The sequence below is a fragment of the Oryctolagus cuniculus genome, chromosome 7, assembly GCF_964237555.1.
Source record: "Oryctolagus cuniculus chromosome 7, mOryCun1.1, whole genome shotgun sequence".
NCBI lineage: Eukaryota > Metazoa > Chordata > Mammalia > Lagomorpha > Leporidae > Oryctolagus > Oryctolagus cuniculus.
Genome location: NC_091438.1, coordinates 143092578 through 143105837, shown reverse-complemented (window position 1 = coordinate 143105837; position 13260 = coordinate 143092578). Strand labels below are relative to the sequence as shown.

General features: G+C 55.4%; 1 protein-coding gene across 1 annotated transcript; it reads left to right on the top strand.

Annotated features, from left to right (window-relative positions):
- The first annotated feature begins 905 nt into the window (after positions 1-905).
- On the top strand, positions 906-2533 carry RAB42 (RAB42, member RAS oncogene family). The gene is made up of 2 exons (XM_002716077.5): positions 906-1181; positions 1926-2533. The coding sequence occupies exons 1-2, from the start codon at positions 949-951 to the stop codon at positions 2347-2349; spliced, it is 657 nt and encodes a 218-aa protein (XP_002716123.2). The 5' UTR covers positions 906-948; the 3' UTR covers positions 2350-2533.
- Positions 2534-13260: the final 10727 nt, after the last annotated feature.

Sequence of the window (13260 nt, the reverse complement as noted above, 5' to 3'; positions counted from 1 at the left end):
GGAGGGAGGTGATAATGGAGCCCACCCAGACACCGCAGCTGCAGCTGCTGGGAGCGGCCAGGATGCAGCCTCCATGGGCCGGTTTCCTCCAAGGCAGGACTGCAAAGGCTGCAGAGGGCCTTGGGAGCAGCTGTGCCTGCCCTGCCCTAGCCCCTAACCCAGGCAGGACGCAGGCAGAGTCCTGGTTCTCGTGGAACCTGCCTGGTGGGTCCCCTGGGTGGCACCAAGGGAGAAATGAGAGGCCCAGCTCTGCTGTGTGACTTGGGACAAGTCTGCTCAGCTCTAAAGCGGGCAGACGGTGGCCCGATCCAAGGCCTCACCGGTGTCAGCCGTCCTGTCCATAGCACTGTGCTCCCCCTAGAACTGCCGCTGTCTTCATGTGCCACACTGGGGCCAAAGTCCCTCCTGGGGCCCCGGTGACCAGCAGGCCAGGCGTGGAGGCTGCTGTGGGAGCCACTGAACCTGGACACTGCACCGGGGCCCCAGGTCAGGGCTAGCGCGGCACTGGGGAGGGGAAGGAGGATCTGTAAAGCCACCCACTTGGCAGAGTGCTGTCCCCAAGTCCCCAGTAGGGCGGGCGCCTGGCGACAGGAATCACTCCGCACTCTGGTAGTGTCTTAAGCCTTGCTCCTTGGTTAATGCTCCCCCTTAGTCGCCCTTAGCTTAGTCCCTTTAACCCGTGAAAGAGGGTTTGTTAGCACTGCCATTTCACGGAGGAGAAAACTGAGGCGGGGTCTTGCCCAGGTTGTGCCCCGCTTCCCCTACCCCGGCCCCCAGCACCCTCGGGATCCGGTTCCCTTATCCCTACCCCAGTGCAACCCAGCCGCCCGGTGACCCGAGCTTAGTGCGGGAGCGGGGCGGAGCCGGCCTTCGGGGCCAGCGCGTGCCGGGGGGCGGGGCGGGGCCGGACAAGTAGCCCCGGGCGCGGCGGGCGCCCCAGTCGCGGGCATGGAGGCCGAGGGCTGCCGCTATCAGTTTCGGATCGCGCTGCTGGGGGACGCGGCGGTGGGCAAGACCTCGCTGCTGCGGTGCTACGTAGCGGGCGCGCCGGGTGCCCCGGAGCCCGAGGCCGAGCCCGAGCCCACGGTGGGCGTCGACTTCTACCGCCGCGCGCTGCAGCTGCGGGCCGGGCCGCGCGTGAAGCTGCAGCTCTGGGACACTGCGGGCCATGAGCGCTTCAGGTGCGGGCCTGCGGGGAGCGCGGGAGGGGCCGCTGGTCGAGGAGGCGTGCCTTGGGGGTCCCAGAGAGGTCTGGGGGGCTGGGATCCCTGGCTCCAGCCAGACCCTCCCTCCCTCGGGGTCATGCTTTCTGCAAATAGGAGGGGATTTCAGGTAGTTCATGGAGAGAGAGGGAAGCTTATTTTGGTACCAAAAGATTTCAAATCCATGCATATAAGGCATCTTCAAAAAGTTCAGGGAAAAATCTGGAATATGAAAAAACTATGCACGGATCTCGAGTGTTTTTGCTGCGAGTTCAGCTTGTATTCTAACTGCGTTCCTGCACAGACCAGGTTGACATCCAAGCCCAGAGCCCCGGAGGGGCATTCAGACCTGGGTGCACCGCACTCTGGAGGGTGGATGGATGGCCTCAGAGGCGGGAGATGCCAGGGTAGGAGAGGTTTGTGCCGGCTGCAAAGGATGGGCAGCGGTGTGCCAGCCCCAGCAGAGAATCGGAGCTGCCCTCAGAGCTCTCAGGCCTCGCCAGGAGAGCAGGGCCCAGGAGAGCAGGAATCGGAGCTGCCTCCTAACCAGGGGGCACCCTGGTTAGTCTCCAGGGAGACTCAGACCCCAAGGCAGAGAAGCGCAGGGCAGTGTGACTGAGCTGTGAGACGGGTGTGAGGCTCCGTGGACCCCAGGAGAGGTCTGCCTCTGGGGGTGTCCTGATGGCATAAACACCTCCCGCCTTACCCCTGGCTCCTCCCCAGGTGCATCACCAGGTCCTTTTACCGGAACGTGGTGGGTGTCCTGCTGGTCTTTGATGTGACGAACAGGAAGTCCTTCGAACACATCCGAGACTGGCACCAGGATGTCATGGCCACTCAGGGCCCCGACAAGGCTATCTTCCTGCTGATTGGCCACAAGAGTGACCTGCAGAGCGCCCGCTGTGTCTCCACCCAGGAGGCCCAGGAGCTGGCTGCCTCCCTGGGCGTGGCCTTCATGGAGACCTCAGCCAGGAACTGCTGCAACGTGGAGCTGGCCTTTGACACCCTCGCGGACGCCATCCAGCAGGCCCTGCAGCAAGGGGACATCAAGCTACAGGAGGACTGGGGGGGTATCCGGCTCATCCACAAGGCCCAGAGTCCCAGGTCCCCCAGCAGGAAGCACCACCCAGGCCCATGCCAGTGCTGACGCTGGGAGAGAAAAGGTTTAAGCAGCGCCAACCTCAGCCCGGTGGGATGGGGATGGCTGGACTCTCTGGAGGGTGAGACAGAAGGGTTTGCGCAAACAGCATCCTGACAGTAGTGCCTCTTGCACTTTGGGGTCTCAGCTCAGTTCCTTCCTGCGGACAGGTTTAAAAAGACCAGAAACTCAACTTCCTGTTTTGAGTCTCAGTTTCCTCATCTGTCAATAGGGCTCATTAAAAATCCCCTTCATGGGAGGCGTGGTCATGCACGAGCTAAGGGCCGGGACCCGCCCTCCCAGAGCCTGCCGCGCAGCCCGCTCACTGGTGAAAGCCGTCATCCCCACTTGGCTGCCATGCGGCCGCTGCTGGCAGCTCCTGCGCTCAGCGTCGGGACGCTGCCACGCTGGCGAGGCCGGCTGGGGAATTCCAGTGTGCGCCTGGCTTCAGGCCTCCTTAGGTGCTCAGGCTATGATGAGTCAGGCATGGACTTAAGGTGTGGCCTCGAATCTGGCTGCTGCCCAGTGTCTCCCCCCCGGGGCCCGGGGCTGAGTCTGGCTAAAGGATCCCTGCATTGCCCCTGTCCTCACTGTCCCCGCAAGCTGCTGGGAGAACTGTGCGGACTGGGCCAGCTTGCAGCGCTCTCGGGGACTGCCCACCCCCAGGGACAACCCATACACACGTTGTCATCTTGACAGCTTTTAAGGTCCAGCCCAGCTTCATCCTCTGTGGGCTGTTCTCCCTCGCCCAAATCCTGCCTTCTTCCTTTCGCATTCAGGTTTTACTCTCAATACCCCAGCACAGGGCAGAAGCTGTGGCTGCTGCTTGGGATCCCAGCGTCCGGTACTCACTCCAGCTTCCTGTCAACGCATCCTGGGGGCAGCACCTGATGGCTCAATGCTTGGGTCCCTGCCACCCATGTGGAAGACCTGGATGGAGCACCTGACTGCCGGCTTCAGCCTGGCCCAGACCTGGCTGTTGCAGGTATCTGGGGAGTGAACCGGCAGATGGAAGACTTCTCTGTCCTTAACTATGACTCTGCCTTTCAAGTAGCTGAAAATAAACAAACATTTCAAAAAATGCCCTGGCATAAATCCCTGCACAGTAACCTCCATGGCATAATTTGCTCCAGGCACCCTAATTTGCAAGGGGAACTGCTGGGCAGGGAATGTCCTGGGGGCAATTTGGGAAGGCTTCATGTAGGAGGTGGTGTTTTGTTGGGCAGGATCTCAGTAGCTGTGGAGGTGCCAGCGGGCATGGGTATGGGCAACTGCCAGAGCAAAAAGAAGACAATCACTGAACTCACTCCGTGGCCCTGGGCCAGTTCCTCCCTCACCTGCGCCTCAGTTTCCCCTTCTGTAACATGTGACTGACAGCCCTCTTCCCTAGAGTTCCTGGGGAAGATTTAATCAGCTTTCTCCCAGGAAGAACAGGTTAGGGTAGGGCTTCCGCCCTGCGCACTTGACCCTGCCTTCTCTTTTTATTTATTGTTTTAAAGATTTGCTTGGGGGCTGGCACCATGGTTCACTTGGTTAATCCTCTGCCTGCAGCACCGGCACCCCGGGTTCTGGTTACTCCTCTTCCAGTCCAGCTCTCTGCTGTGGCCCGGGAGGGCAGTGGAGGATGGTCCAGGTACTTGGGCCCTGCACCCGCATGAGAGACCGGGAGGAAGTACTTGGCTCCTGGCTTCGGATCGGCGAAGCGCCGGCCGTAGCGGCCATTAGGGGAGTGAACCAACAGAAGGAAGACCTTTCTCTCTCTCACTGTCTATAATTCTCTCTCTCTGTCTCTCTCTCTCACTGTCTAACTCTGCCTGGCAAAAAAAAAAAAAAAAAAAAAAAAAGAAAAGAAAAAAAGAAAAAGAAAAAAGAAAAAAGATTTGCTTGGGGCCGGTGCTGTGGTGTAGCGGTGGAGCTGCCGCCTGCAGTGCCGGCATCCCATGTGGGCGTCAGTTTGAGTCCTAGCTGCTCCACTTTGGATCCAGCTCTCTGCTGTGGCCTGGGAAAGCTGTGGAAGATGGCCCAAGACCTGGGGCTCCTGCACCCGTGTGGGAGGTCTGGAAGAAGCTCCTGGCTCCAAACTTCGAATCAGCACAGCTCCGGCTGTTGCGGCCAATTGAAGAGTGATCCAGTGGAAGGAAGACCTCTCTCTCTGACTTTCAAAATAAATGCATCTTTAAAAAATTTTTTGAAAGCAGAATTACAGAGAGAGAGAGAGAGAGAGAATTTTCCATCCACTGGTTCAGTCCCCAAATGGCTACAATGACCGGGGCTGGGCCAAGCCAAAGCCAGGAGCCTCGATCTTCTCCTGGGTCTCCCATGTGGGCGCAGGTCATCCTCTGCTGCTTTCCCAGGTGCCTGAGCAGGGAGCTGGACCAGAAGTGGAGCAGCGGCCATGACTTAACCTGCTGCACCACAGTGGCAGCTCTGTGGAACTCATCTTTATGACAGCTTCACTCGGCTTCACTTAGCCTCACTTCCCAGATGGGGACAACAGAGGGTGGTTATTTGCTTTGGGGTATATTTTCATTCTGTCACCAAATTTCTAAACTATTTTTTTCTTCATTTTATTTGAAAGGCAGAAAGAGATTTTTCCATCCACTGGTTTCTCCCCAAATGTTCTCTATAGCTGGGGCTGGGCCAGGCCAAAACGGGAGCCAAGAGCTGGGAACTCAATCTGGGTCTCCTATGTGGGGGGCAGAGACCCAAGCACTTGCAGCCACCACCCGCTGCCACCCCCCAGGGTGCAATTAGCAGGTAGCTGGGTCAGAAGCCGAGCAGGGCCTTGAACTCAGGCCCTCAAGCAGCACCATAACCACTGGACCCCCGTCAGAAGCCGAGCAGGGCCTTGAACTCAGGCCCTCAAGCAGCACCATAACCACTGGACCCCCGTCAGAGCTTTTAAAGTGAGCATCCACTCTATCCTAGTTTCTGAGGCTACGGCAGGGAACATGACAGAAAAGCCCTGCTGGGCTGACGTTCCAGTGGAAAAGAGAAGAAAGCCAAGTAAATGAAGGGCTGGCCTTCCAGCTTGCTGGGTGCTGTGGGGCTCAGTGTTGGGAGGCCTCCCTGAGAAGATGGACTTTGAGACCCTTCACAATAACTTAGGTGCTGTGATTCCATTTGCCCCAGGAGGAAACAGACGTCCAGAGAGGTTGGGTGACTTGCCTAAAATCTCATAGCCAGTAAGGTGGGGAGGGGAGAGTTCCCAAGAGTGACAGCCTCCAGCCAGGGAGGGACTGGGTTGTTTCTAGGGAGGACAGGACATCTGTGTGGCTGAAATGAAGGAACAGGAGTGCCCTCAGCGTGGCCTCCGCACTTCCCCACACAGGAGCACAGGCCTGACCCCGCCTGCATGGAGACCCGCAGCTGGTCCTGGAACAGATGAAAGCTAAGCTGTCCCCAACTCAGCAAGTCCCCAGTCCCCAGAGTGAGGGAGATGCAGAAAGAAATGAACTCTGCCCCTCTCAAAATCCTGGGTTGGAGAAAAAGGCCCCAAGGCCCTGGCCCACCCAGGCAGGGCCAAGTTCAAGAGACAGTGCCATTGTCCCTGGCTGCCTCCCTGGGGCTTAGCAGGCTGGACTTTCCCAAATGTGAACTGGGGATAACAAAATCTTTTTGTCCCGCGGGCTTGTGGGACATGAAAGGAGGCATTGTGTGACTGTCTCCACACACATGGCTCACACGCTGGGCTGTCTGTCGCCTCCAACAACTGGGGAGTAACCTCAAACCTCAAGCGACTCTGTGAGGTTGGTCTGACCTTGACCATTCACAGGCAGACTTCAAGACCAGGGCAGGGAAACGGATGTGCTTGAATCTGGGCGCCCATCTCGGCATTCCACTACCTTGGGCCAGCCTAGGGTGGGAGTGGGGGCTCCTACCTCATGCCTTGAGGCCCTGGTGCCACCTTCACAAGCCCCCTCAATGCAGAAAAACCTGAGGAGATTCTAGGTGGCTTTGGAGGGTGCTTGCCTGGCACAGCAGCAGGAGGCAGCCCTGCCCAGGCCCGGACTGGAGGACTGGCAGCGGAGGCTTCCCAGCGGAGACTGAGGAGAAGGCAGGGAGGGGCAGGCCCACCTGGGAACCAGACCCCTCCCTGGTCTCCAGTGTGTGGGCTGTGCCGCCCCTCCCAGGGGGGTCTTGCGGAATAAATCTGGCCCGGCTGCTGCGGCTGCTCAGCTGCCCCAGTCTTTCCTTGTTCCGCACCACTTGCGGGATAAACATCCAAATCCTTTCTTCCCAGCCCCAGCCCCTCCTGGTCTCACCCCGCTGCGGCAGCATCTCCCATCCGCTTCGCCCAGCCACATCCCGGGCCACCTGCAGCTCCGGGCCTTGCACACGCTAGTTCTGTGCACGTTTCCCTGCGTGGCCCTAGCCCTCTCCCCTCCCTCTGCGTGGCCCTAGCCCTCTCCCCTCCCTCTGCGTGGCCCTAGCCTTCTCCCCTCCCTGTGTTACCACATCTGCCTGCAACACTCAGACAAACGCCACCTCCTTTTAACACCACATGACCCCAGACCTTGCCGTCAGATCTGGACTTGACTCCCAGCTCTGCTTTACACTGACTGGGACCCTGAGCAACTCACTACAGCCTCACCTGTAAACTGCTGCAACCAGCATCTAACTCGGGACTTTTGGGAAGGACCTGAGAAATCGGCGGCAGTCCTTGTCTCACAGTGGTTCACCAAGAGGGCTTCCCCCTCTGCTCCCTCACAGTTTCCCTTGGTAATCACAGTGGAGGAACAAAGCCTACCAGGGAGGTAACAAGGATTCCAGACTCTAGCCTAGCTGTTAAAGTTCCTGACTCCCTGGTGATGTGGATCGGGCTCTGTTTTCTAACTAAAGTTCCAGAATCTTCCTGTAGGTCTAACCCCTAGTCTATTCTATGCAGCCTAACTCCTCCAAGATGGGACCCTGGCCAAACCCACCGGCATCGCGGCTGCAGCAGTCAGGCTCCCGGGCCTGCAGACCCCTCTGTGAGCCGCTTCCTCAGCCTGGACCACCGCTTCCTCCCTTCTCTTGTTTGGCCTGAAAACCCAGCAATCCAGACTGAAAGTATCCCCCTGCTCCTGGGAGGGAACAGAGCCAAGGTCAGCCCCAGGGGAGCCACTGTAACTTGGTGGGTGGAGACAGTGGAAGCACTGCATCTACCACACACAGGCTGGCTCTGACGGTGACCTGGTGGGAAGCCAGCTTCTCATCTCAGCCCCGCAGAGCCTCAGTCTCTTCCTGACAAGACGAGAAGTTTCTACCTCACTTTGCTGTTAGAGGCGAATGTGGTCATGTGGCCAAGTGCTCAGTGCATGCCAAGTTCCTTCTGCTAACAAGCCCGACGCCTGCACGGGCTGCGCCCTTGCCTGGGGTGTACACCCTTCCACGTTCAGCTCAAATGCTCGCTTACCTACCCGAGCGCCCCAGTTCCTCCCCAGGCCCTGCACAGCTCTCTGTGGAAATTCAGGCAGTGTCTATAAGTTAGTTATGGTGCCCCACTACACTGTACCTCAAGGCCACAGCTGTGTGACTTTCCTGAAGGGGCTAGGCTGTCTTGGGCAGAGGACTCCTGGGCTTTTAAAAACTGTTACTGTGAAGAGGGGGGAGCTGGTGTTGTGGCACAGCAGGCAAAAGAGCCACCTGCCATGCAGGCATCCCACATGGGCACTGGTTGCTAACCCGGCTGCTCCACTTCCGATCTAGCTCGCTGGTAATATGCCTGGGAAAGCAATGGAAGATGGCCCAAGTGTTGGGGCCCCTGCACCCACATGGGAGACCCCGATGAAGCTTCTGGCTCCTGGCTTCTGCCTGGCCCAGCCCTGGCTGTTGCAGTCATCTGGGCAGTGAGCCAGTGGATGGAATATCTGTCTCTCCTCTCTCTATAATTCTATTATGGGGCAGGCATTTGTCACAGTGGCTAAGACCATGCTTGGGATGCCCGCATTCCATTTGGAGTACCTAGCTTGCGTCCTTCTGATCAAGCTTCCTGCTAATGCACACACTGGGAGGCAGCAGTAATGGCTCAAGTACTTGGGTGCCTGCCACCCATGGGAGTTACCGGCTCCCAGCTTTGGCCTGGCCCAGTTACAGCTGTTGCAGCATTCGGAGAGTGAATCAGCAGATGGAAATCTCTCACTCTTGTTTCTTTCAAATAAAATAAGACATGAATTAGAAAAAACAAAAACAAAAACCTGTCGGGTCAGGCATTGTGGTGCTGGTTAAGATGCTGCCCGGGGGGGCTGGTGCTGTGCTGCTGCAGTGCCGGCATCCCATATGGATGCTGGTTCAAGTCCTGGCTGCTCCACTTCCGATCCAGCTCTCTGCTATGGCCTGGGAAAGCAGCAGCAGATGGCCCAAGTCCTTGGGCCCCTGCACCTGTGTGATAGAACTGGAGGAAGCTCCTGGCTCCTGACTTTGGGTCAGCTTAGTGTGTGTTTTTTTTTTTTTTTTTAACAGGCAGAGTAAATAGTGAGAGAGAGAGACAGAGAGAAAGGTCTTCCTTTGCCATTGGTTCACCCTCCAATGGCCACCGTGGCCGGTGCGCTGCGGCCCGCGCACCGCACTGATCCGATGGCAGGAGCCAGGTACTTATCCTGGTTTCCCATGAGTGCAGGGCCCAAGCACTTGGGCCATCCTCCACTGCACTCCCTGGCCACAGCAGAGAGCTGGCCTGGAAGAGGGGCAACTGGGACAGAATCTGGCGCCCTGACCAGGACTAGAACCCGGCGTGCTGGCGCCGCAAGGCAGAGGATTAGCCTAGTGAGCCGCAGCACTGGCCAGCTTAGCTTTTGCTGTTGTAGTCATTTGGGGAGTGAACCAGCGAATGGAAGACCTCTCTCTGGCTCTACATCTCTCTATAACTCTTTCAAATAAATAAAATAAATCTTTTTTTAAAGGTTTATTTATTTGAAAGTCAGAATTACACAGAGAGAGAAGAGGTAGAGAGAGAGAGGTCTTCCATCAAATGGTTCACTCCCCAATTGGCTGCAACGGCCAGTTGTGCCGATCCGGAGCCAGGAGCCAGGAGCTTCTTCTGGGTCTCCCATGCGGAGGCAGGGGCCCAAGGATTTGGGTCATCTTCCACTGCTTTCCCAGGCCATAGCAGAGAGCTGGATCAGAAGTGGAGCAGCCTGGACTAGAACCGGTGCCCACATGGGATGCCAGTGCTTCAGGCCAGGGCATTAACCCACTGTGCCACAGCACTGGCCCCAAGTCTTTTTTTTTTTTTTTAAAGATGCTGCCTGGGACACCCACATTCCATTTCTGAGTGCACAGCTACTCTGTGCTTGCAATCTAGCTTGGGAAATGGCCCAAGTATTGGGGCTTCTGCCACTCACATAGGAGACCTGATGGAATTCTGGAAACCTGGATTTGGCCTGGCCCAGCCCCAGCAGTTGTAGGCATTTTTCAGTGAACCAGTACACACAATATATGTCTTTTCCTGTCACTTTGCCTTTTTTATTTTTTTAAGTTTATTCATTTATTTATTTGAAAGTCAGAGTAACAGAGAACCTCCATTTGTTTGTTCATTCCCTAGATGGTTTCAACGGCTGGGTCTGAACCAGCCAAAGCCAGGAGCCAGGAGCTTTATTTGAGTCTCCCACATGGGTGGCAGGGGCCAAAGTCCTTGGGCCATCTTATACTGCTTTTCCCAGGCCATTAGCAGGCAGTTGGATCAGAACTGGAGTGGCTGGGACATGAACTGGCGCCCATATGGGATGTCAGCATCCCAGGCAGCAGCTTTACTTACTATACCACAATGCTGGCCTCTGCCTTTATTCTTAAAACAAGAAAACGGATATAGGAATTTTAAAAAATACCCAAAAACACATGGGGTGGGCATTTGGTCTGTTGCTGTGGATTCATTTCTGAGAGGAGGAGCGTGGTGGGGGCAAGAGGTGCAGAGTCACCACACACACCCCAGGAGTCAGGTGAAAGCAGGCCTGAAGCAAGCAGCCTGCAGATGTAGCAGTTGCTACAGTTGCTTATATAGCCAAGGCAGCCAATCCGGTCAAGGGGCCGTCTATGCCCTAACCAATCACACCCTGTTGCCAGTGGCCATCTTGGCAGGGCCTTCTCATTCCACCACATTGGTCTCACAGTTAAGATACCCATATTCCATGCTGGAGTTTGATACTTGGGTCTAGCTCCTGAATCCTGCTAATGTGCACCCTGGGAGGCAGGTGATGGCTGAAGCAGTCAGGTCCCTGGCCCTCAGGGAAACCATTTGAATTCCCAGCTCCTAGCTTCAGTCCAGCCTAGCTGTGGCTGTTGCAGACATTTGGAGAGTGAACCAGTGAATGGAAGCTCTCACTCTCTCTGCCTTTCAAAGAAAATAAAACACAAATTTGGAAAAAAAAAAAAAAAACTATGGAAATTTTTAAAAACCACAATACATGGGGTGGGTATTTGGCCTACAGGTTAAGAAGCCCATGTCCCATATCAGAGTATCCAGGTTTGATACCTGGCTCCGGCTCCTGACTCCAACTTCCTGTTAAGCAGACCCTGGGAGACAAGGGTGGCTCAAGTGACTCAGTCCTTGCTATCACGTGGGAGTCCTGGATGGAATTTGTTGCTCCCAGATGCCTGGACCAGCCTCAGCCATTGTGGGCATCTGGGAAGTGAATTAGCAGATGGCTACTGTCTGTATCTCTCTCTCTCAAAACAATTAAAACAAAAAAAATTAAAGATTTTTTTTTTTAATTTCTTAGAAAGGCAGAGTTGGAGAGAGAAGAGAGAGACAGACAGAGAGATCTTCCATCTACTGGTTCACTCTCCAAATGGCTATAAAGGGAAGAGCTGGGCCGCACCAAAGCCAGGAGCCTGGAGCTTCTTCTGAGTCTCCCATGTGAGTACAGGGGCCCAAGGAGTTGGGCCATCATCTGTGGCTTTTCCAGGTATGTATTAGCAGGGAGTGGGACTGGAAGTGGAGCCGCCAGTTCTTGAATCAGCATATACAGGATGCTGGCATTGCAGGGGGAGGCTTAACCTGCTTTGCCACAATACTGGCCCCCCAATTTTTTTAAATACCCAAGAATTGGGGTAGGAGTCTGGTACAGTGTTTATGTCACTACTTGGGAAACCCACATCAGAGCGCATGGTTTGAATCCTGGCTCTTCCACTTCTGAGCCAGCTTCCTAATAACATGTATTCTCAGGGGCTGTAGGCAATGCCCTGAGTGCTTGTATCTCTGCCACTCATATGGGAGACCCAGCTGGGAACCTGGCTTCAGCCTGGCATAGCCCTGGCTGTTGGGATCATTTGGGCAGTGAACCAGAAGATGCAAGGTATCTCTCCTGAATCTTTTTTTCTCATAAAATGAAAATAAATGAACTAAAAAAGTTAATACTCAAGAATAAAGAAAACAGTGCAAACTACAAAATAGTGAAAAGAATTCCATATACCCATAACTTAGCTTCAACAAATATCAGGTGGTATGGCAAACACTGTTTACTATCCCCTTGCTTTGTGAGTGCTTGCTCTCAAGCCCGCAGCCCTGGCACAGGAGCAGTGTCCAGTCTGATGTTGACAGCTATGGGGGATCCTCCCATGGCCAAAGACACCTCCTCCCAGGTGTGCTGGGAAAGGCAAGCTTTGTATTGCACAATGCTTCTTCCTGCCAGCATAGGCCCAGGATTGGGACTCGGGCCAGCAGGGAGGAGGAGGGAGACAGCCTAGCATTTAGGGGCTGTGACTCCCCACTCCTATACTCACTGGTCTTTCAAGCCACCATCTGGGGACTGCTCAGAGAACCAAGGCCTCTATTTCAGGGAAGCCTGCGTCTGTCCTGATGGGACCCAGCTTTGCAAGGTTTCAAATGGCACTGACGCCTCCTTGCAGAGATGACCTGAAAGTTTCTCCAGGCCCCCGTCTGGGCATGTCCTGGGGATCTTAGACCTGGAAGTCCCAGGTTGCCTTTAGGTTCTGGCTCTTCTTCTGGAAACCTAACTGGGCCCCAGAGCTGTGAGATTCATACCTCAGCTGGGCCTCGCTTCTCCTGGCTGGCCTGGTGTCTTGCTGGCCCCCATGCCCCACGGACACTCTCTGGCAATACCAGTTCCGCATCATCCTCCTTGGAGATTCAACTGTGGACAAATCATCCTTGCTAAGACGTTTGTGGAGGGTGCCAGTCAGTGGGGGTGGACGTCAGTGAGCACTCTGTGGAGGTAGAGCCTGGCCAGGAAAGGTTCCGGGGAGTATGACAGCAGCAGGCCCCTGCTGCCTGCCTTCCACACTACCCCAGCCCCGAGTGCCAAGGAGAGAGCCCATGCATGGGGAAGGAGCAGAGGCTTTCAAGCCAGTAGGAAGGGCAGATTCTGGTCCAGGAGCACAGGTCTGAGTCCTGGCTGCCTGTGGCCTGAGATCACACCTCTCCAGACATGTGAAGAGGCCACACCTCTAAGGGTCTTAGTTCAGCTTTGCCCTCCCGCTTCACTTGCGCAGGCACAGGGGACCCTCTCCAGATGGTCCTAGATGGCTCCTAAGGCGTCCTCACAGCTCATCCTGTTGTGGCAGCCCTTATCCTTCCCTTTTGGTTAACTCTGTTCCAGGAAAGCCTCTCAAGTCTGACTCTTTTCCTTTTAGTCCAAATAACTGTAGCAACTTTCTGGTCATTTCCCTCCTGCCTGTTTCCAATTCTACTCTACACTGACAGACAGAGGGAGGCTTTGAACAGGCAAATATGGTCACATCAGTCCTTCATCCAGCTCTTCACTGTCCTACTGCCTGAGCAGGAGTTGTCAATCAGACTTCCTGGTTATGTGCCTGTTTTGAGCCTCAGAATCCTTTTGTCTCACTGAATCTTTATTATTATTATTTTTTAAAGATTTATTTATTTATTGAAAGGCAGAGTAAGAGAGAGAGGAGAGTCACATACATATACACATACACACACACACACACACACACACACACACAGGGGGCGAGGAGAGA

Excerpts from the sequence above, each read along its gene's own strand:
- RAB42 (XM_002716077.5), top strand. The coding sequence starts at position 949 with ATGGAGGCCGAGGGCTGCCGCTATCAGTTTCGGATCGCGCTGCTGGGG. Across the intron at positions 1,182-1,925 it reads GCGGGCCATGAGCGCTTCAG|GTGCATCACCAGGTCCTTTT; the intron begins GTGCGGGCCTGC and ends GCTCCTCCCCAG.